This window comes from Rhincodon typus, chromosome 25, assembly GCF_021869965.1.
Source record: "Rhincodon typus isolate 14 chromosome 25, sRhiTyp1.1, whole genome shotgun sequence".
Taxonomy (NCBI): Eukaryota; Metazoa; Chordata; class Chondrichthyes; order Orectolobiformes; family Rhincodontidae; genus Rhincodon; species Rhincodon typus.
The window spans coordinates 25042309-25065080 of record NC_063356.1 but is presented as its reverse complement, the minus strand read 5'-3'; the positions used below and the strand labels follow the sequence as shown (position 1 = coordinate 25065080).

The following is a 22772-nucleotide window of genomic DNA, read 5'->3' as shown; positions in this document are numbered from 1 at the left end:
TCCAACACATGTAATAGGATTAGTTTCATTCGCTAAAAGATAAGACATTAAATGCGTTGTAGCTGATTCTAATAATCATTATTCAATGTCATAAGGACCATAAAATTCCTCTTCCATCAGTTTGCTGCAAGTCCTCCATCTTTCAGCCAACCACCACCTGAATTCAGTTACTAGAAACTGCTAGACTCTAGAAGTCATCCACTCACCATCATCAGCCAGCTTAAGCATACCAACCAATCATCCACCACCACCAGTTCCTCGCAAAGCACCAGAGTAGACAAAGACACCAGCTGTGGATATGAATAAATCTAAGGTCCCCATCTTGTGCAAGAAAGCAACTAGCTGCAATTGTTATTGTTTACTGAGAATGCAAAAAAGTAGTTCAATTGTGTGAAAATAGGATTCGAAAGAGTATGTGGAAACATACTATTAAATGAGGATCACAAGGCTGAAGAGATGATAGCAGATTGGAACACCAATGTCCTCTTTTCTTTGCACTCTAGTTAACATTAGTACTATACATCCAATGTTAGCATTGTTTTCTTTTACTCTGCAAGAGCCAGGCAGCCAGGTCCCACTGATCAGAGTGGCATAATCAGCACTATGGTGGTAGCTTTTGCCGCTCGAGGCTGCCTCCTTGGATATTGGAGCATCTATCAGTGTTAGCTCATCCCGCAAAACCACTGGAAAATTGAGGAGCTGGAAAACCTGGGGAAACTGTAATGCAAGTATTTGATGGACCACTGCCCCAACCCCAACCCCATCTAAGAACTAACTAATAGCTGTTGAAGCTCCTGCTCCTTTTAAAAACAGGAGCTTCCCCCCAACAGCTGCTGATCAATTGGAAAACCAGCAGCTTTTCAGCTTCAATAGCGACACTGGGAGTAGTGGCCAATGCTGGTACTGCACACAGCCAAGAGGACGTACTGGTGGATGCCACTTTTCACATCTTGGTGTTTGGGAACTTGGAGTTATTGGGACTAGTCAGGCAAAGTGATTGGTTGGTGATTGTGAAGCTGGAGGCTTGAGATGTTAAACATGGGCTTGGTCGCTGCTGCCAGGATGGGAAGTGTGCCACTCCGTGATCATAGAGGAACCAATTGGGAAGGTCACTGAGCCTAATGTGGTGGGGGAAGCATAGGGTACAGAAAGGGGCTATCCAGGTTGCAGCTCTCCTCTCTACTCCATTGATTCTTCTTCCACTTAAAGCTCCTCGGCTTTCTAACAGTTGTGTTCTGGAAGGCCACTGATTATTGTCCCACTGATGAAGTAATGCCAGTGTTAGAAAGAAGCCTTTATTTTGTTATTTGAACACCTCTATTATCCTCTGTGCAAAGGATTGTTCTCCATCTTCTCTGCTGTCAGTAAAATGCCATGATGGTGGAAAGATAACTCCACCCCTTACTTCATGTTAGGCCCTTTTCCCCCACCAACCTGGTAAAATCATGTCTATCCAGTGCATTTCTGTACACACTGTTCCCCTTGGTATCAGTGTATTAATTAAAAACACTCTGGTCTAAATCTTTTGCCAGGATGAAGGGTTTCAGTCTGAAACATGGACTTCCCTGTTCCTTGGATACTATCAGACTTGCTGTGCTTTTCCAGCTCCACATTTATTGAGTCTAGCTTTTAGCATCTGCAGTGCTTACTGTCTGCTGATCTAAACTTTGTCTGTCAGCAGCTAGGCCAAGATGGTACACATAATGGTGTTTGAATTTGCCCTCATCTACCTCCCGTCTTCTCCACTAACTGTAAGCAGCCTCCCATCATCCACATGGTAGGACCTCATAAGGGCACTTGAGACAGGTAAAGATATATGGGTGAGGCGCTGAGAGACCACGAGGATGAAGTTTAAATTTTTATGTGCATGAAATATGATTCAAATCATACATTTGAATTGAAACGTGTCAGGTTTCCTGGGTGTTCATGAGGGTAATGTGAGAGTCAAAAAGAGAAGAGATAAGGGATGTGATTTGTTGATGAATGGTGAGTTGGGGTCAAAGCTACTAGTATTACTTGTGAATATTTTGATCATTTTGAAAGGTACTATTCAGGTTGCAACATTGTTTCTTCCACTTCCTTGGGTTTGGAGCAGTCGTGTTCTGTACAGCCACTGCTTATTTTCTCAGTCACGCTCAAAACTACAAGGAAGCCACCTGAGAGCACCCATGATTTGCAGCAGTGATCCTACTGGCAGAAAATATGGGGGAAAGAAATGGACTGTGATTGGAGGAGCAGCAGGAGTGTGGAAAAAAAAAACCACAGTCTCTTCAATTTCCACAAGTTCTGTTCTCTCTCCACATGTTGCCACTCTCTCACTCACCTGCAAAGTGATGCCCTTTCCCTAAAATAGTAATCAATCAGAGGTCTGAGAAGCCATCATAACAGCAGTGGCAGTTACATTGTGCACACACACACGCTTGCCCCAGCAGTTGGAAGGTTAAATAACAACAGAGAGGGCGTGTGCATTTGCACACTTTTGCCAAACAAAGATCTGGGGATGCAGGTCCATAGCTCCTTGCAAGTGGAGGAGTTGCAGGTAGGCAGGGCGTTGGGTATATTTGCCATCATTGGTCAGTGCCTCAAGTATTAGGAGTTGGGAGGTCATGTTGTGGCTGTACAGGACATTGATTAGACCACTTTTGGAATACTGCATTTAATTCTAGTCTCTCTGCTATAAGACATTGTGAAAAGTGTGCAGAAAAGATTTAAAAAAAGATGTTGCCAGGGTTGGAGAATTTGAGCTAGAGGGAGAGGCTGAAGCGCTTGGGGCTATTTTCCCCTGAAGCAACAGAGGCCAAAGGGGTGACTTTAGTTTATAGACTCACAAGGGGCATAGACAGGGTGAATAGCCGTGGTCTTTTCCCCAGGGTAGGGGAGTCCAAAACTTCAGGCTACAGGTTTGAAGGAGAGAGGGGAAAGATTTAAAAAGGGTCCTAAGGGGCAACTTCTTCCACACAGGGTGGTGAGTGTATGGAAAGAGCTGCCTAAAGAGGCAGTGGTAGCTGTTACAATCACAACATTTGAAGGGTAGCTGGATGGGTATATGAATAAGAAGGGCTTAAAAGGGATCTGGACCAAATACTGGCAAATGGGACTAGATTAATTTAGGATATCTGATTGGCCTGGACAAAGTGAACCGAAGGGTCTCTTTTGTAGCCGTAAAGGTCATAGTTGTACAGCATTCTGAAGTATGAGAGGGAGGGAGTCCGTTAATAGCAGACTAAAAAAAAAAAAAGGAGCAGAGAGACCATACAGCCCTGAGCCTACTCCACCATTCAGCACGAGGGTAGCTAATCTTGGACTTCAGCTCCCCATGGATTCCCTGGGAGACCAAAACACAAAAAACAAACAAACTTAAAATATTCAATTATTACTGACCTTCAAACTTTTTGGTTGAGAATTCCAAAGATTCACAACCCTTTAAGAAATATCTCCTCAGTACTAAATGATCAATCACACATCCCAAAACCATGCCTTACAATATAAAATTCCCCACCCTGTCAAGTCCCTTCACAATCTTATGTATTTCAGTTAGGTCATCCTTCAAATTAAAATTTAATTCAGCCTCTTATCATGGACAAGACTCTTAGCCCAGGGACCAGGTGGTTTGGTAAATGAGCAGTGTGACTCAACTAATAAAAAGGAAGACAGTATACTAAATATTTCAATTTAAGAGCTAACTAAGTTGAAGCCAGGACATCAATTCATATTACATTTTAACAGGAAAATATAAAGTAAGAGTTTCTGTTACCTTTAATCCATGGCTGTTACATTTTAAAACTATTAATACTGTGAAACTGGAAACATCTGCAGTTTCTTCACAGGAAGCACCCCTTTAGTTGACAACTGAGGCAAATAAAAATATGAAAATCTTCAAGTGCATGTTAAAACATGAGGAGCAGCTAGTGGATAAAGTATTTCTAAAATTTCATTGTATTATATAGTTACATTTATTACTAATTAAAGGAAGACTGCAGCTATCTCATTTTCATACCTTAGTGTTAATTATTTTTTTTAAATCTCATGCTGTTTGAAATTGTTACTTCAGACAGGTATAAAGATAAAGATATTGTTCCACAAAATTGTTGCCATTGGTGTTACACACATCATAGTCAGTCAGTCAGTCATATTTGGATGATGTTTCATTACAGGAGTTCCTGATGATGATGATGATCTTAACAGAAGCCTATTGGTTACCAATTTCCTGTTGTTATGAAACTCAGCAAGGAGCTGCACAGGAAGTCAGTTTGGGAAACTTAAGCATGTGCTTTGGCCACTATTGCTGTCAACGTTATACACACAAGCCTTCTTATAAAGGCAGTCTTAGATTTGATGTCATCTTATTTCTGTTCTGTAAGTGTTGACTAAAGAGCGATAAAATCTTGAACTACAAGAGTTTCAATAACTTGCCTTTACTAAATGTAGCACAGTTCAAAAGATTTTATAAAATATAAAAAAAGGGATGCAATATAGGAGGGAGGAAACAGGGCTTAAAAAAAGTACAAGGATACAGTCATTTATGGTAATAACTTGGGGATTCCTTTTGTGCAGCAGCAGGAACTAGCTTAAGAGGATGTCTATAATTGATGCCAAAAGAAAGTGGAAGTGTGTTTATAGTCAGTTTTATTTTTGCTTTGCATAAAAACAGCAGTGTTCTGAAGCACAGAAAAACAGTTCTGTATTTGCTAAGCCACAGTTGTACTTCTAGGTTAAAGCTAAACTGGTGTAGCACATGTTTAACTACTTTCAGAGGCTGGAAAATAAATCTTGGATAGTGACAGAACTGGCAGTATTAGATCACCTACCAGTTGAACAAACAGCCCACTATGTAGATGCATTGCAACTAATGGAATCTCAGTACTCAGCGCAAAGTGGCCAGTCTATTAAGCTTCACCATACATGACAACTAGTGATGCATTTCTTTCCAGATTCTAGCAATACTAATTCTCAACTTCAAGAATCAAATTAATGGTAGCCATTGTACTTATACCAGCAAACAGCAAGAGCCATGTAGCTAGGTTAAGGACAACTTGGTGGGTGGAGGTGGTGCTGCAGGACTGCACTGGTTTTTTAAAAAAAAAAAACAAAAGGAAAAAAAAAAAACAAACAACCAAACACCACACCACAACTTTCTAGCTTTTGCTTCCCAAATTACATCATCCACTCTCCTTCCATGATCCTGGAGAATTGAAGTTTGTCAGGATCCCAAATCAGAATGGAGATCTGGGGCATGAGAATGCACAGTTTATTTGACATCAACACCTCATTCATTACCAAACTCTACATACTGAGGGGGATTAAGTGAGGGGAGGTTAAAAAGCACAAAAAAAAAACACACACCAAACAAACAAACACAAATCAATCACTTACAACCAGCCTGCATTAGACACTAGAGTAGGCAGGAGCTGGAGTGGAGTGGAGACCCATTGGTAGAGAAAGCTCTAGTTATTGACAGTGCACAAGAGAGAGCAGAAGATACATGGCAGCAAATGAAAGAAGGAACACTGATGTGTTAGACATGCCAGCGATCAATGAAATATTGTCGTTCAGAACAATCATAGGCTGTTTGTCCTGCCAATGGGAGTGGTCTGTAGACTGCTATTGGTAAGCTAGTACCCAGAACAGCCAAGGTACTGGACCAATGTTGTAGCAAGATGGTAGTAGTTCAATCAAGTCTGACCTGGTTGTCCATCCTTTCATGACATCAACACAAGTGAGATACAGAAACCAAACTTTTTCTTGATTTTGTATTACAAAAAAAATCACAAGGTAAAAGTAGCATTTGATTTATTTAATACTTAATTTGGAGAAGATGGTAAAAGACAGTGAAAGTCGTTAACAGTTTAGGATTATCACAGACTGCAAGTCACTTAGAATTTGTTACACAAGCACATAGCAATATGGTATATAACTAGGAAGCCAGTATGTTAAAAGGAACAATTCCTGCCTAAAACATCTTTCGGAAGGCTAATTGACACTGGAACTATAGATTACAAAAACCCTTTGCACTAGTGAAAACAATGCATTTAAGTAACTGGACAGAAACTCAATTTGGGCACAGCCTAAAAACTGGCAGGATGCCACCTATCCATTTTTAGTTAATTCAACTGATACCATGCAGGATTGCCAGATTATCACCCAAGATTAACTACTACAAATCAATTGATATATCAGTAGGAAATGCAGATAAATTTTCATGATTGAAGTATTAAAGTTCCTAAGAGTACAGAAGGCTAGACAAGGACATGATCCCACATTGAATAGCTCAGCTGTAATCAAGTGCTCCTCTTCATGATTGTGTGCATATTCAGGTGCACAGCAGTGAATCCTAAAAAAACTTGCAAGGCTAAAAACGAAGTTAGGATTCTACAGATTGAATTTGTGAATGTTTACATAAAGTTTACTGCTGAGGGCCTTCACTTGTTTACAATTTTTTCCATTAAAACCCACCATAGTACAGCAAATGGACAAATAATTTAATCTATATGTACTTCTTAATACAATTTTTAAGTGTTTAAAATGCTTCTACCTAGTTAATGGTAATCTATTGAGCTAACATTCTCATTTAAGTTTTACTCAACTCCTTTCTGGACAGATTCCAATATTAAAACAGTCTTTCCTTCTGAGAATTTAGCTTGACATCAAAAACTTTGAAGTTTTGGTCCTTTGTGTTTAAGCACTAAAACAAAAAAGGACATGCACTAAAATCAAAGACATGTAAATAAACCAAAAAAGATTTTGCTTGCTACAAGAGAGGTCCCAAGAGGCTCAGAACTTCAGGAGGCTTAAAAGCCACTGCTTCTATGCCTGGAAAAAAAACATTTAAACAACCAATTGAAATATAACAGAACTATGATCAAAATTTGTTTCTTGCAGGCACAAAGATATACAGTCTAGCCATTTCTATTAATGCTACAGGAAATCTACAAAAATTTTATTAGCTGTATTCTGTGAATAAATCTGATCTTATTTATTTGGGGCTAGATTTTATACCAATTGCCTTGAAAAATTAAGTAATTTATTTGAATGAATGCAATTTAAAAAGTGGGAGGATTCATCTGAAAGAAAAACACTTGCAGCTACTCACTTGTTCACTCATTCTAGTATGAGCTTTGAACTTTAAACTACCAGCTGAAAACAGAGGGACAAAATTTACTTAGTCACTAGTTCTACAAAATCCACTTGTTCAATATTGTGTAGCTAAATTTAAAGTAAACTCAGCACTCAACTGTTAATTTTATGCATTTCCTCCAAGTAGTGACAGAGACTAATACTGCTAAGTAGATTGTAGGGTTTTTAAAAAAAAAAACACATGTAGTGTTTAGGAGCTTACCCCATTCGGACATTGCCTACACAGCACTACTCAAGGCAACACTTCATAGCTGCCCTCACATTTCCCTCTCCAGGAACATCACAGCCTCATCCAAGTAGCCGATATTCATTCTACAGCCTATTGCCCTGCTCAAACCAGGAGGTTGACAGTCATCCACTGCAACTTCAAAAAGTAGAAACCTTTCCAACTTTTCAGTTTCAATAAAGATGCTCATCCCACTGTGTACGAGGGTGACTGGAAGTATGGATAAGAGGGGACAATTAGGCAAGGAAGATACTGCCAAATTCCTGACAGGTCTTGTAGCTGAAATATCCAGAAATTTTTTTGGACTTAGTTCATAACCCACCAGACAAATCCTCAACCTTTAATCCCATTTCTCAGAAGGGGTTTCTAATGTCAATTTCAGTCATTATAATTCCACTCAGCTATGTAAACCTCCTCCTTTTTGAAGAAACTTCCTCACCCTCACAAGCCACCAATTATTAAAAGTCAGATTGAACTTTAGTTGATTAAGAAAAAAAAAGGAGCTGTGTTCTAGAGGATTTACCCATACTACAGCAATAAAAATGACAATTTTTAGGCCTACAAAAAAAAAACAAAAAGACAACAACATGCAGTAAAAGACAGTTTTAATTAAAATCTTTTGACTATGTTTGATTTAGTGAAAGTGCTGAGCAAAAGAAACCAAAGTACAGGAAGACAAAAATTATAAGTCAAAATTCTGTAAATCCAATGTCTGTGTACCTAATCTTCACCACTGAATTCAATGCACTAAAATTAAATTTCTGGGCTAAGTGTTAGATCAGCCTTCATTCATTTTCACTTTGTTCTTAAAACACTAGTCATTGGATTTAGGACAACTATTCTGATGTTAAAAGTGGACATTAAGCAGTTTGTGGCAAGCCATGTAGAAATTCTAGGAAAATGTGCAGTTTATAAACAGTGGTTAACTTGATCTATTATTAATGGAACATCAAAATGTAAACAGACATGTTGTAGCTACAGTTCACAGATAGATATCAAGTGTAGTTTGCTTCAGGTTCAGACTTTTCACCATACTTTACTGGGTATTGGCAAGTGCTCCAGCTCCTTGGCCAAAGCCAAATCCCTTGGGTCCAAAGCTTTTGCTGTAACAAGCTATGGAAGAGAAAAATTAAAGTTGTACAAATTAAACAGCTTCATAGACAATTCTCTAACAATTTAAAGTTAGATACAACAACTACACAAACTTCTAGACCAAGAAAATATTCAACCTAAGTGGCAAAATAACAAAAGGTTCCAGTCAAATTAGATAGAGGGGAATTAGCATTTTTCTCAAAATGGCAACAGATTTGCCCAATTAGGAGGCCGTGTGAAGAAAATAAGACAGGTATTAAATTGTACAAGCCCTAAATTTGTTAATATTAGGTCCCTGGGTAGTGTTACAGAAGAGAGACCGAGGGGTTCAGGTACAGAATTCTTTGAAAGTGGTTAAGGCATTTAGCACGCTCGCCTTCATCGCTCAGGCCTTTGAGTATGGAGTTGGGAATTGTGCAGAACATTGGTGAAGCCTCTCTGGGAGTACTGTGTATAGTTCTGGTCACCTATTAAAAAAAGGAAGGCGATTGACCTAGATTGGGTTCAGAAAAGACAGACTTATTTGGATACTGCTGAGAATGGAGGTTTTAAGTTAAGGAGAGGCTGGAACCCCTCCCCCAACTGAAACGTAGGAGGTTTAGGAGTGACCTTCTAGAAGAATAAGAATCATGAGGGGTACAGGGAGAGTGAATGGTAGGTCCCTTTTCCCAAGGGTGGGGGATTTCAAGACTATGGGGCATATTTTTAAAAAAAAAAAAAAAAATGGAATGAGTGAAGATGTTTTTAAAAAACAAAAAAAGGCAAGTTGTTTTAAAAAGTGGTTCATGTGTGGAATGACCTGCCAGGGGAAAAATTGTGGCTGCAGGTACAGTCACAACATTTAGACAGTAATGTGAATAGAAAAAGGTTTGCAGGGATACGGGCCAAACGCAGGTAAGTGGACTACTTTGGTTTGGCAACTAGTTGGACTGAAGGGTCTATTTCTATGCTGAGTGACTATGGCATGTGCCCAGCCTGCCAACCTGATTTACCCATCCAACATTTTCCGCCCCCCACTTCATTCATGAACCAAGTGACCATTCATGTTTGGAACCTTGTGTTTGCTCAAGGTGCTTAAAGTCACACTTGACTTTGGATGGTGGGATTAAAAGAAAAATTTACAAGACAAAAAAAAAAAAAAAAAAAAAAAAGTGATTTCTATCACTTTCAGGTACTTGAACCCCAAAAATTAAAAAACCCACACACCAAACAAACAAAATGGAGGAATATGCCATTTACTGCCTTAAGCCTGCCCCACTGTTTGTTAAGATCATAGGCAAGTGTCCAACTCAATACCTTATTCCCACTTTTGCTGCATGCCTTTGATCTCTTTAGCCCCAAATAACTATATCCATCTCATCCTTGAAAAGATGAAGCGTTTTGGCCTCATTTGCTTTCTGTAATTGTGGTTTTTAAAAACCACAGTCTCACCACTGGGTGATGTATCTCCACATTTTAGTCCCATATGGCTTACCCCCATTCCTCAACTGTGGCATACTAGAAAGTGGGTGGGTTGGTCAGAAAGGATCCTTCCTACATTTCCCTGTCTAATCCTGTCAAGAGTTTTATGGTTTCTACAGGATTCCCCTTTATTCTAAGGCATGAATATAATCCTAAAAGTTTATCTAGTCTCTCCTTTTACATCAGTCCTGCCATCCCAGGAATCTGTTTGGCAAACATTTGTTACACTAGCTCCATAACCAGAACATCTTTCCTTAAAAAAAAAAGGCCAAAACTACACCCCATACTCCAGGGTATGATTTTAACAAGGCTCCGTATAAATTCAGCAAGACATCCATGCTCTTGTGCTCAAATCCTTTCACCTTAAAAAGGCTAACATACCATTCGCATTCGCTGCCTGCCACACCTGCATGCTTAAACAATGTAGACTGACAGTCTTAAAAACTTTCAGATTTGCATTCTGCTTTGAGATTCCAAGACTTCAGTAAGAGAAGAGGTAAATGCCCATCATCTGCACTTGCTCAGGACTGATGAGAGTTCAGTCAATATAAAATAGACACTGTTTAACTTAGATGGTGTCACCCTGATAAAAAACACCATCCTTAAATGTGAACAAAAAGGAATTAAAAAACAAACATCAAGTCCTTCCAGGTGTTAAAAACACCTCAAAACTGAAAAAAAAAGTTAAAGACAGACAAAATTGGTAGTTACTGAACAACTTGTAAGTGGTCAGAATGTTCCAGTAATTGTGAACTGCATATTAAGAAAAAGTGACCTATTACTGCAGATGGTGTGTACTTTACATTACACAATATGGGAATCCTTATTCAAAGCATCTTTACCTTGAATGTAACAGGGCAAAAATATCAACTCCTATTTGAGGATGTTACTGCAGGACATGTCAGCATTCAGCAGGCAGGAATATCAAAATCTTAGATAACAAGGTATAGAGCTAGATGGACACAGCAGGCCAAGCTGATTAAGAATTTTTCTGAAGGGTCCAGACCTGAAACATCAGCTTTCCTGCTCCTCTGATGCTGCTTGGCCTGTTGTGTTCATCCAGCTCTACACCTTGTTATCTCAGATTCTCCAGCATTGACAGTTCCTACTATCTCTCAATATCAAAATCTTGATTTGTTTATGGCAGTGAAAGTATCTTACAAACTGAAAATGGCCAATTTCAGTTGTTGAAATTATACATTTTAATTCTGTGATTTCTTTAACCAAAAAAAAGTGTTTGACTACCAATTTTATTCCAAAGGAGATGCAATTTTGTAGTTGTAGGTAGCAATCAAAACAAATATTCAAACCTTTGCAATAAATCTCGCCATCCTTGTCAGCCAAAGTTGTAGACTCCAGACCCTTACCACATTTTGCACAGCGGAAGCAGAGTTTGTGCCAAGCCTACCAGTAGGCAAAAAACAAAAGAAAACAAAGAATAATTAAATAATCTCAAAATCATGAATGTTGTGACTAGGAATTGTATTAGCCTTGTTAATGAGGTTTTAATATGACAGTTAGTGCTTTTAAAAAAAAAACCACTAAACAATTCTAAAAAGGTGTTTACAAGAGAAAAAAAAACCCACCACCCAAACACAGGAACATGTAGGAAGCCTTGAAGCTATGGGCATCCAGTCAAACATCTACCAAAACAAAAACCCTCCAAACAACTAAGTATGGAGCCTCAAAAGAATGCCAAGATATATAAAACAAAAGCAATAAAAAGTTAATTAAAAAGGTTTTCAAATGGAGATAGTCTTATAAACAATGGAAATTTGTGTCTATTTTGCCAAGATACAATGTGCAGCATTTCCATGCTGGTGCTAATTAGTTAGAATTTTAGAGCTGGATTGGATGCATACACTTTGCTTAGTTAATAAATTGGCAAGCTTTGACAAACTGGCATTAAAGATCCAAGGGCAAGAGGACCCCTCTAGGAAAAATGGCTAAGACAAAAAAAAACAAGTTAATGAAATTGTGATCTAAAGTGTTTGTAAACCAGAAGTCTGAATTTTCATGAATGTTGGCATAACCGAAGTAGGTTTGATTGAATTTGTTAGAGTTAGTCCTAATTACTCTAAGCTTTGTTACCAAATACTATAACCATTGTCCAGGAGTGATTGCCAGAATAAAAGTCTTAATATTGTAGTAGACTGGCACTGGTGTCAGATCTTGGAGACACTTAAAAACATAGTAGTCAAATCAATTGAGTTGTTTCTGCTACATTTTAAACCATAGAAAAATTTGAAAGAAAAGCCCTTTACTGGTAAGGGAACATTTAAAATTTAAGATTAAGCCTTGGAGTAATGCTGACTAGGTTCTGATCGGATTTAAGATTTCTTCCAGTTGTAGTTTTAGTTAGTTAATTAAATATCCAGCCTATCTGAAAGATAAGAAGATAGAACAAATTGAGGGCAGCATGGGACCTTCACCCCCCCCCCCCCCCCCCCGCTTTCAGTCAAAGTCTGTGCCTTGTGGGAAGAAAGGACAGCATGTCGTCAATTACATTGTTTCACCAGTTAACATCATTAACACATCTATCTTCAATTTGAGGCCAAATGGTGTTTTTTTTAAAAAAAAGGGGGACTACAAAATGCCCCTCCCATGTCATCTTGTTTAAAATCACAAAAATGGTACTGTATATTAATGAGTTAATCTTAGTCTTGTAGCCACAACTGTAAAGCCTGTAAGGTATATTAAAACATTATTTCCAAGAGAATGCTATTACCTTGCCAGCTCCAATAATTTTCTCAGCAGCATAAACTGACTGTCCACATCTGGGGCACTTTTCTGAACTGCCAAACTTCTGAGCAAACTTGGATTCATTGACATTACTGGTGGGGTAATGAGGTGTAGCTCTGTGAAGGCCAAATGAAATTGACAAGTTACAGTAGACCAGAAAAAAACAATTAAAACAAAGTAAACATTCATTGACCCATTGATAGATCAGAAGGTCACAGGGCTAGACCAAGAATTGCCCAGCTACTGGTAGCCTAATCTACTTAACTTAGGATTCGTGTGCATGTTTTGACTGATGTGCTCGAGCTCAAGACAGCACAGAAGAAGTTGTACGTGTACCAAAGTTTTGTAGTTGCAGAATCTGATAAAGCTAGAAAGAAGCTTCTCAACATGAACCAAGGAACGTTGTTATAAATTCACTGCATCCACTATCATGAAACCCAAACAGAGACATGGAAAACTCCCCTTCACTTCCCCATTTTGGTTCAAAACAAAAAGAAAAATCTATTCAGTCAGTCAGTCAATCTTGTCTGACAAAACTAGCTACTCATAATCTACTCCTTTTTCAGCATGTGATCAGTAGTTTAAAAAAGTCCAGATGCCTTTTGAAGGAGTCAAGGGTTTCATCCTTCAATCACTAAGCTGAACAGCAAATTCCAGAAACTATTGTGTTTAAAAAAAAAAAAAAATAATTTCTCATGGTCCCTCAAAACTTAATGCATTAAAAAAAAAGTGACGTCCTAGTGAGACCTCTCCACTAACATGGGAAAGAAAAAAAGTCTTCCCTGCTGCTTCATCCAAATGTATCATTAACTTTTCCCACCTTGCTCAAGTCAGCACAACTTGTAAAAAAAGGAAAGAACCCTCGCTTATCCAATCTTGTTTTTTTGCTGCAATTTAAGGCCTGGCAATATACTAAAATCACATCATTACTCTCTAGAGCAATATCCTTCTGGTTATATGACAACCAGATGCCCACAAATCTCAGCTGTGGCTGAAACAGTGTCTTCTATAGTTCCAGCACGAGACACAGTCACAGCACCTTCAACCCAATTAGTCTATGCCAAAACAATCCCAAACTAAACTAATCCCACCTGCCTGCTGCTGGCCCATATCCGTCCAAACCTTTCCTATTCATATATCTAGCCAAGTGTCTTTGTTGTGACTACCTCATAGGATAGATTTTTAATGCAATGTGTTTTGTTTACCACTTGATCCACTGGTCCTGCCACCTTCAGGGATCAATGGCTGTGCACTGAGGTCTCTCACTCCCATCCCTTCTCCTCTCAAAACCCTCCCATTTATTTTGCATTCCTTGCTGTGTTTGCCAAAAAAAAAAAAAAGTCATTTTGCCACTCTTCTGCCTGCTCAGTTAAACTATCAATATCATCCTACAGATAGCTATCTAGTGTGTACAGTAATCAACAAACACCACCACCTAATCCCTATTAGGGCAATTCAACCTTTTAAAAAATATAATCAGGATCATCCGGTTTTATTATTCCAATGAAAAGAAACAGGCATGATACTCCTGCAATGTGCCTACAGCATGCCAAGCTTCTTGGAGAGGAAGGCAAAACAACAGCATTTCATTCAAAGATCAGGAGTGATCATGCTGAACAATCTAATTTGCAAGAAACTAGCTGCTTAAAAAAAATACAGCAGTTATCTGCCCATCTCAGGACTACTCCATGCAAATAAGAGAAGAGAATCCTACATCCCTTGCACGCAAGTCACGCATTTAAAATTGAAACGCAAGAGATGTGGAGGGTGTCATTTGACAACATTTGTGGGCTGTGCGGTGGGAAGGAAAGAGAGGGGGAGAAACAGGAAACATCTTTAGTGATACCATGGGCTGTTGCCAACCCATACTCATGTTAAAAAAAAAAGTGGCCATTCAGGATGTGTAGCTTACTAACAGCTTAAATAGGTCCAGAAGCAACCGCGTCAGGTTTCATGACATTGGCTTCCAGCCATTTATATTGACGCTGGATTTGCTGATGACAAGAGATAAGTGGGAAAGCAATTTGAAGACTAGAGTCCACAGTGGATTATAGAAGGATAAAGCAAATGAGAAGTTTGGCAGATTAAATATGTACTGATGGAGAATGGAAGTGTTTTCCACTTGGCAGATCAAACAGAAAAAACAGCATATTATTTTAGGGGAGAAACACATTGTAGAACCGAAAGAGGGATCCCAGGTATTTTGGATCACAGCATGTTAGGAGAATAAAGAGAGGGTGTCATTAACTATTTAAAAAAAAAACAAAAAACTGTGGCACAAGACTTCAGTTTCAGACAAAAATCTCTTGCAGTGACCAACATTCCTGAAGTACTGCAAGCTGAAGGGGATGAATAGGATTAGACAGTATTGTTTTGTAGGAAAGACTATTGTAACTGGTTTCCAAATAAGGTTGGGACTGTTTTGCATTAGTACCAGCTTGTGTTTGTAAGTGATTTGACTGCTTTGGTATTGGACAGACTGGAGTTCCATAGAATCCCTGAAGCATGCCAACAGGCCACTTGGCCCACCAAGCCCACACCATCCCATCCTCCTACCCTAGCCATGGGTAATGCAGGGTTACAGGGATAATGCAGCTAATCTACACATCCCTGAACACTATGGGTAATTTAGCACTGCCAATCCACCTAGTCTGCACATCTTTGCACTGTGGAAGGAAGTTGGGGCACCCAGAACCCCATGTCTGCATGGGTAAGAATGTGTAAACTCCACACAGAGTGTTGCCCGAGGGTGGAGCTGAACCTGGGCCCCTGGTACGGAGGCAGCAGTGCTAACTGCTGAGCTGAGCTACCACACTACCCTAATAGAGGGGTGGCTGGGCAAATTCATTTGTAACATTCTGGTTGTATTTGTGCAACTTGTTTAGAAGTAGGAACTAGACAATGGTGTTGACAAGACCACATCTGGAGCACTAGAATTTTGGCCTTAGCACAAATTTATATTGGCAATTCAGGGATGAAAGTATGGCTCTCTCAAGATAGATTAAAGGTACCTCCTATTTAAGATGGAGGGCAGGAGTACTGTATTTCTCTTTCAAAGACCCATGAGTCTTCATGACCCAGATCAGGGAGGCTGCATCATGAAAACAATTAAGGCAGCATTTGATATATTCTCTATAGTAAGAGAGTCAGAGGCTACCAGGAATATTAAAAAAAGCAGGGGTAGGGAAGGAGAGAGAGAGAGCACGCACGCGAGAGCGAGAGCTCACATATCAGCCATGGTATTTGGCTAAGCTCAAGGGGGCTAATTACCTATGCTTTAGTCAGGTCACAAGTACAGCAGTGCACTCTATGGGTACAAGCTCTACACACAAGAGAGCAGCACGAGGTTTAAAACAGTTGTTTTCCAGTTGTTCCTTATTTACCCCAGAAATAAGAATAAAACCTCAGTGCATATCTTTAATATCTGCAACTCAAAAAACGTCTTACTTTAAAAGTTGCAAGCAAAGCTCAACAATGCTCTGGGTAAGGAGAAAAATGGAATGGGCGTGACTTTGTGCAATCATGGTTCAGAAACATAATTGCAAATGTTAAAGTGCAGCCACCCTCAAAATCCAATTTGAGGGTGGAGGGTGTTCAAAACACAACTTATGGAATTTCTTTTAGGAAAAAAAAACATCAAAGCCTGCTAGAGCTCTTGAGAGCAAGAGTACTTTCTTGGGGGATGGGGACACTTGTCCCAAGACAGAATCCAAACCATTCAGAAATACCAGTTGTGCTCTGGAATGGTTCAATAGTAGCAAATGAATCTGATTAAAACAAAATGTAGATCAATGCATCAGAACTGTCTACTTAAGTCTCTTATCCTTTAAATCTTGTTTGTCTGCAGTATTAAAAGGAAGTGAATACTTGCCATTTCACTGACATCAGCCAAAGGGTCATCATGAAGAGGATTAATATTGCATGCCTGATTTCACAATCTAGCATTATCACGGTCAATTCACCATTTGCTTCAAGTGCTTACAAATGCTTTTAAGTGAGACAATATAGAGGAAATTTTCTAGAAATAAAGAAGTCTATAATGTCTACTCATACTAGGAGTAGGTAGAGTGACGTCATTTGGCATAGCAAGTGTGCCAAAGTGATAAAAGGCCAATTTGGTTTGGTCAAAGCTTAAGAAAAAAAAAAAAAACACCACACACAAAAATCAAAAACAGTTGGCCTTTATATCTGACAGTTCAAACTCTTTGCAAAAAAATTGGCAGCTGCAAGCCTACCACTCCCATTTTCAGTCACTTCCAACCCAAACTGTAATCCTAGCTATTTTTTCCTAGTGGGTTTGCTGAGCCAGAAATAATCCCAATTCTGGGTTGCCAGACCCTGCTGGGAAGGCGTAGTATTGGAATCTCTAGGGAGCAGGCCATTTGGCCCATCGAGTTCACACTGACCTGCTAAACAAGATCCCACCCAGACCCACCCCTGTAATTCTGCATTTCCCCATGGCTAATCCACCTAACCTGCACATCTTTGTATCCAGAGGAAATCCTTGCAGACACCGGGAGAAGGTGTAAACTACACCCGAGGCTGGGATTGAAACTAGGTCTCTGGCCCTGAGGTAGCTATGCTAGCCATTGAGCTACCATGCTACCCATGGCTTTTTGCATGGCAAAACAAACAAAAAAAAAAAAAAAAATTTAAATTTAAGGAAAAACAAAGAGAACAGTTAATGCATAAGCAATTAAAATTAGCAGAATGCCATGGCCATGATCACCTCATCAGTTGTTAATTGATACAACTAATCCCAAATTAGTTTGCCAAGGCTAGATAGGGCTGCTGGACACTATCTAAATCATGGCCATAGGTTTTAGCATTACCATATGGTGTCACTATATCTTTTCTGTTAGCACAATGTTGGGGGAAGAAAAGAGAAGAGAAAAAAAACAGATACATACAGTGTCTGAATAATTTCATCTGGGGCTTGATTATATCTTGCCTATGGCAAAGAAAGAATGACAAATATGGACTGCATCAGCTGATCAACTTGATGTGACTTCACTTACTGCGCAGGCTTTATTCCCACACTTGCTCCAGTGTCCATGCTCAGAGTCCCTGCACCCTGGCCATAACCATATCCTTTGGGTCCATACTTTTTTCCATAGCAGGCTTTGCAATAGATTTCATCTGCATGCACAGTTAGTGTAGTGCTGTCAAGGTTCTTCTTACAAGCCACTGCAAACAAACCAAAAGAACTGTGAAGAGATGGAATCTTTTAGCATTTGGTACATGGAACACAGCCGACAAAGTAGGGAGAAGGGTCAAATGCCTAACCACTGAAGAATCCAAAAACAAGTTTGCCAAAAACAAGTTTGTGCACATGGCATTATGGTATGTTAGGCCACTAATCTTTCAGAATGGCAGAATTCCAGAATTAAATAATCTGCCATTTTCTTTCATAGCACCAGTCTACAAATGAAGTAGATTTTTCACTAACACATGGTTCCCACCTCAAAAAAGAGGCTTCACTCATCAGTTTTTATTACATAGAGAAAATTCTATGATATGGGATTTCGAGGCATTTAAAAAACCACTTTAGGTTTAATTTATTATAGTTATTAATTTGAGGGGAGCCAATGGCCTAGTGGTATTACCAGTGGACTGTTAATCCAGAGACCCAGACAATGTTCTAGGGACTCAGGTTTGAACTCCACCATGGCAGATGGTGGATTTGAATTCACTAAGATATCTGGAATTAACAATCTAACGATGACTGTGAATTTTTGTTGGAAAAACCCATCTGGTTCACTAAATGTCCTTTAGGGAAGGAAACTGCCATCCTTACCTGGTCTGGCCTAAAGTGTGACTCCAGACCCACAGCAATGTGGTCAACTCCTAGCTGCCCTCTGGGCAATTAGGGATGAGCAATAAATGCTGCCTAGCCAACAGCACCCTCGTCCCATAAACGAATAAAGAAAAAAGTATTTACTATTGAGGCCTAAAATCAGGGGGCATTCTTAAAGCCTAGAAGCACAGAAGCTTCTAGAATACAAAATTTCAACAGGAGCATCTTTGAGGCCATCTTATTCAAGTAGTTGGGGCTAGTAGAATGAGCCATAAGATTTAAAAAAAAATTTATGCAGGTGCAGCCTCAACAAAACACACGGCCATGTCAGCGAGCATTAACTATACGCTGGGGAGGGACAGAGGGATGTGCACGATTCTAATATAGATAGTCTAAGTGAGTGGGCAAAGGTCTGGCAGATGGAGTACGATGTTGGCAAGTGTGAGGTCATCCATTTTGGTAGGAATAACAGGAAAATGGACTGTTTTAAATGGTAAAAAAATTGCAGCACGCTGCTGTGCAGAGGGACTTGGGTGTCCTTGTGCATGAAATCGCTAAAAGTAGGATTGCAGGTGCAGCAGGTAATTAAAAAGGCAAATGGAACTTTGTCTGCCATTGCTAGAGGGATGGAGTTTAAAAACAGGGAGGCTATGCTGCAGCTGTACAGGGTCCTGGTGAGGCCACACCTGGAGTACTGTGTGCAGTTTTGGTCTCCTTACTTGAGAAGAGATATACTAGCACTGGAGGGAGTGCAGAGGAGATTCACTCAGTTGATTCCAGAGTTGAGAGGGTTGGATTACGAGGACAGACTGAGTAGACTGGGATTATACTCATTGGAATTCAGAAAAATGAGGGGAGATCTTAGAAAGATAAGATTATGAAGGGAATAGATAAAGTGGAGGCAGGGAGGTTGTTTCCGCTGGCAGGTGAAACTAGGACTAGAGGGCAATGCCTCAAAATAAAGGGAAGCAGATGTAGGACTGAGGTCAGGAGGAACTTCTTCACCCAAAGGGTTGTGAATCTGTGGAATTCACTGTCCAGTGAAGCAGTTGAAGCTACCTCGCTGAATGTTTTTAAGGCAAGGCTAGATAAATTTTTGAACAGTAAAGGAATTAAGGGTTATGGTGAGTGGGCGGGTAAGTGGAGCTGAGTCTCAAAAAAGATCAGCCATGATCTTATTAAATTGTGGGGCAGGCTCGAGGGGCCAGATGGCCTACTCCTGCTCCTAGTTCTTATGTTCTATTCTATTAATATTAACAGTGATGTTGTCTTTCACACCCTACTTGCTCACACAGGGGCCAGTAACTTTAAAAAAAGTGTGCACCAAAATAAAGAAAGTACGGATTATTTTTCAGGTGTACATACACAGAAGTAAACCTCCATGATTAAAAAGGTGGTTACATTTTTCTAATGAAATCACTGTGGTTCAGAGATTGAAGTACAAATTTGTTTTATCTGTAAACCACAAGTCTCTGCCAGGGCAGTAGAAATTTGGAAAGCTTGTTTTAAAAGTTAACAAACATTTACATGACCAAAGCCAGATGCACCATTAAAGTGCTATTTTGAGATTGAAAACCTTCCTCTTACTTATTAGTTGGAAGATATTCTATTGCTTAAACAATGATTAAGACTGCAGGCATTTCACCAAGAACTAAGCAAAACAGTTAATTTAACTTGGTGAAAGTTTAAATTAAGACAACTCCAACTAAAAAGAAAATGCACCAATTATACAGCTAAATAATAGGAATATGTTGGCAGGAAATGGTAAACAAGACAGAACTAAACAGGCACCTTTATATCTGAACTCTATGCTACTGATTCATGTTTGAAACCCCACTTTCTGGTTAGGTGCAGATTTTAAATACCAAAGCTGTTAAAAAAAAAATTTCCAAAAATGCAGCTTTCTGATGTTCTAGTCAGTGGTTTCAATGGAGATTAATAAAAAAGATCATGCTATCAGATAGAATATTATTCTGATCTGCTATGCAAAACTGCATTTGTCAGTCAGCCAGTGCTCAAAACAACAGACAATGCTCCAAAAATTAAAAAAAGGTGAGGAAAATATCACTGAAGGATAGGTAGTATATAAATCCATGCTTAGCTAGCACATTTTATCCAAAAGGATGTTTTTGGAAGCTGGTTAAAAAAGTCTAGATTATTCAGATCAGCCAGCTTGTGCTCACCACAGCATTTCAATATCTTGGTTTACTTCGAGCCATAGATGGCATTTAGAGGCTGGATTTGCTCTTAAAAACCCATTAGTCTTCGACAGCAAGTTGGCAAAAAAAAAAAAACTTACAAGTTTCAAAACTGAAGGCACCAATTGGAAAAACCTGTTTGTTAGTAAACCTCGTCTTCTCGTTTCAATATTTAATCCACGTCTTTAGTCATGACTTTACAACTCGGACATTTGTGTTTAAGGAGTAAAATTCCACCCCTAAAATACAAAACAGTGGGTTTGAGTTGTCCTTGCATCAGTACAGCTGAATTATTTCTCATCCAGCTCAACACTTATAGGCAAGAGTCTCCAATTGGAGAGTGAAACTTTAGGATCACAAGTTGTGTTTGTGAAACAAAGTTACCATAATCTTCAGGTTCTAAAATGTACCTACCATTTCTGTCAGCCAGTATTGTACTTGGGTGCCATAAAAGTAACCACATGGTAAGCACACATAGTACACAGTAACCACAAGTCAGCACCATTGTTGCTGCAGTTGGAGTGTGGATTCTTTAGTTTCGTAAAAAAAGTACTGTAAAGAATGTACTAACAGATATTACACTAAGACTTAAAAGTACAGAGCTGGAGGAACAGGAAAGCTGACTTTTCAGGTCAGAGCCCTTCTTTAGAAATGGGGAGCGAGGACTGGGACTGGGGGGAAAAAAAAAGGGAGTGAGCGAGAGGATGAGCAGGCGGTTTCATGCCAAGGAGGCTGGGATGACGGGGCGGGTTGGTCCTGGGATGGGGAGATTTAAAACTGTTAAAATCCACATTTAGGCCATTGGGCTGTAGGTTCTGGAGGTGGAATAGGAGGTGCTGCTCCTCCAGTTTGCAGGTGGTGGTGTTGTGGTGACACTGGAGTAGGCCCAGGATGGACATGTCACCTTGGGGGCCAGAAGGTGTTGTTGTTTGTTGTGTACAGAGCACAGATGCTATACAAAAATGGTCTCAGAGTCTTTGCTTGGTCTCATCAATGTGGAAGAGGGAAAAAAACCACACCACCACACCACCACACCCCGGGAGCAGCAGATCAGGTTGCTAGATGAACCTCTCTCTGATGTCAAAGGTTTGCTTTTTGCCTTAACCAGATTACTTTGGCCAGCTACATTTCAGTTTACATCATTCCATTTAAACAGCCCAAATAGGAGGCAACGTTGTGTAGGGGTGGGAGAGGGTCAACAGATACTTAAGAAAAACAGAATTTGGGGAAGAGTTTAACTCATTTGCTTTTTTTTTTAAAAAAAAAAAAACCATGTTACTAGTAACTTATTTCGTGCCCTACGGTCAATCCTTTTCCTTGGTTGCTCAGCCGAAAACAATGGTCAGTAACTTAAAATAATTAGAAACAGGAATACAAACTGCAGGTGGTACTCTTGTGGGAGTACTAGAGTTGAAACACAAAGGGTTAAATTTCAATTGAGAGGTTTATATTAGAGAAGATAGGAGTGCAAAATATTGCTGCAATATCTGCAACTCATGACCAACAGGCAGGCGTGGGAGGTTGAGAAAAGGGCACTTGTGATGCAGGAACAATACCCCACCTGAGTCAGGAAGCCCTGGTTCAAGTAACCAAACAGGCAGATTGTGAAAACGTCAATTGGTGACAGGAGTCAGAACCAAAAAAATAATATCCTCATGAAGGTAGTGCTGGGAATGGACCACCTAAGGGTACTGTTTCTGGGTGGTATAGTCAGAGCTGGATTTCAGAGGGTCCAAAAGATGCCTTTCAGTACCCAGGGAAGGACTCCTGTTTCCGCAGCCTACATGGTTCTTTAAAGAAATTACTGATTGCTCATCAGTAACTGGTAGAATGGGGCAAAGATACAGTGAAGGAGAGCAAGAGAGAGAAAGAAAGCATTAAGCAATGCAAGAGCTCATACCAGTAGCAGTGACAATCTAGAGGTGGTGTTTTCACAAACTGATTGTAGTGTATGGGGACACTACAGACTATTACAAGCAAGACTTGTCCATTGAAAAAAGTTCATTCTAAGAGAATACTGTATCCAAAAAAATGAAATTTTGTTGCAGTATTTTAATAGCAGACAGTAAACCAAGCATTTGTGACCGATTACTGCTCAAAACCTTAAAGGCACCTATAGCTT

General features: G+C 39.6%; 1 protein-coding gene across 1 annotated transcript in view; it reads right to left on the bottom strand.

The window, feature by feature from the left end:
• Positions 1-5773: 5773 nt before the first annotated feature.
• LOC109939023 (cysteine and glycine-rich protein 1) overlaps positions 5774-22772 on the bottom strand; it is a 33856-nt gene continuing 16857 nt past the window's right edge. The window contains exons 3-6 of the mRNA XM_020537309.2: positions 17674-17842; positions 12642-12771; positions 11224-11317; positions 5774-8473 (exon numbers count right to left, since the gene is read on the bottom strand). Of these exons, the coding sequence (XP_020392898.1) occupies positions 8397-8473; positions 11224-11317; positions 12642-12771; positions 17674-17842 (470 nt within the window). The 3' untranslated portion in view covers positions 5774-8396. The remainder of the gene's footprint in view (positions 8474-11223; positions 11318-12641; positions 12772-17673; positions 17843-22772) is intronic.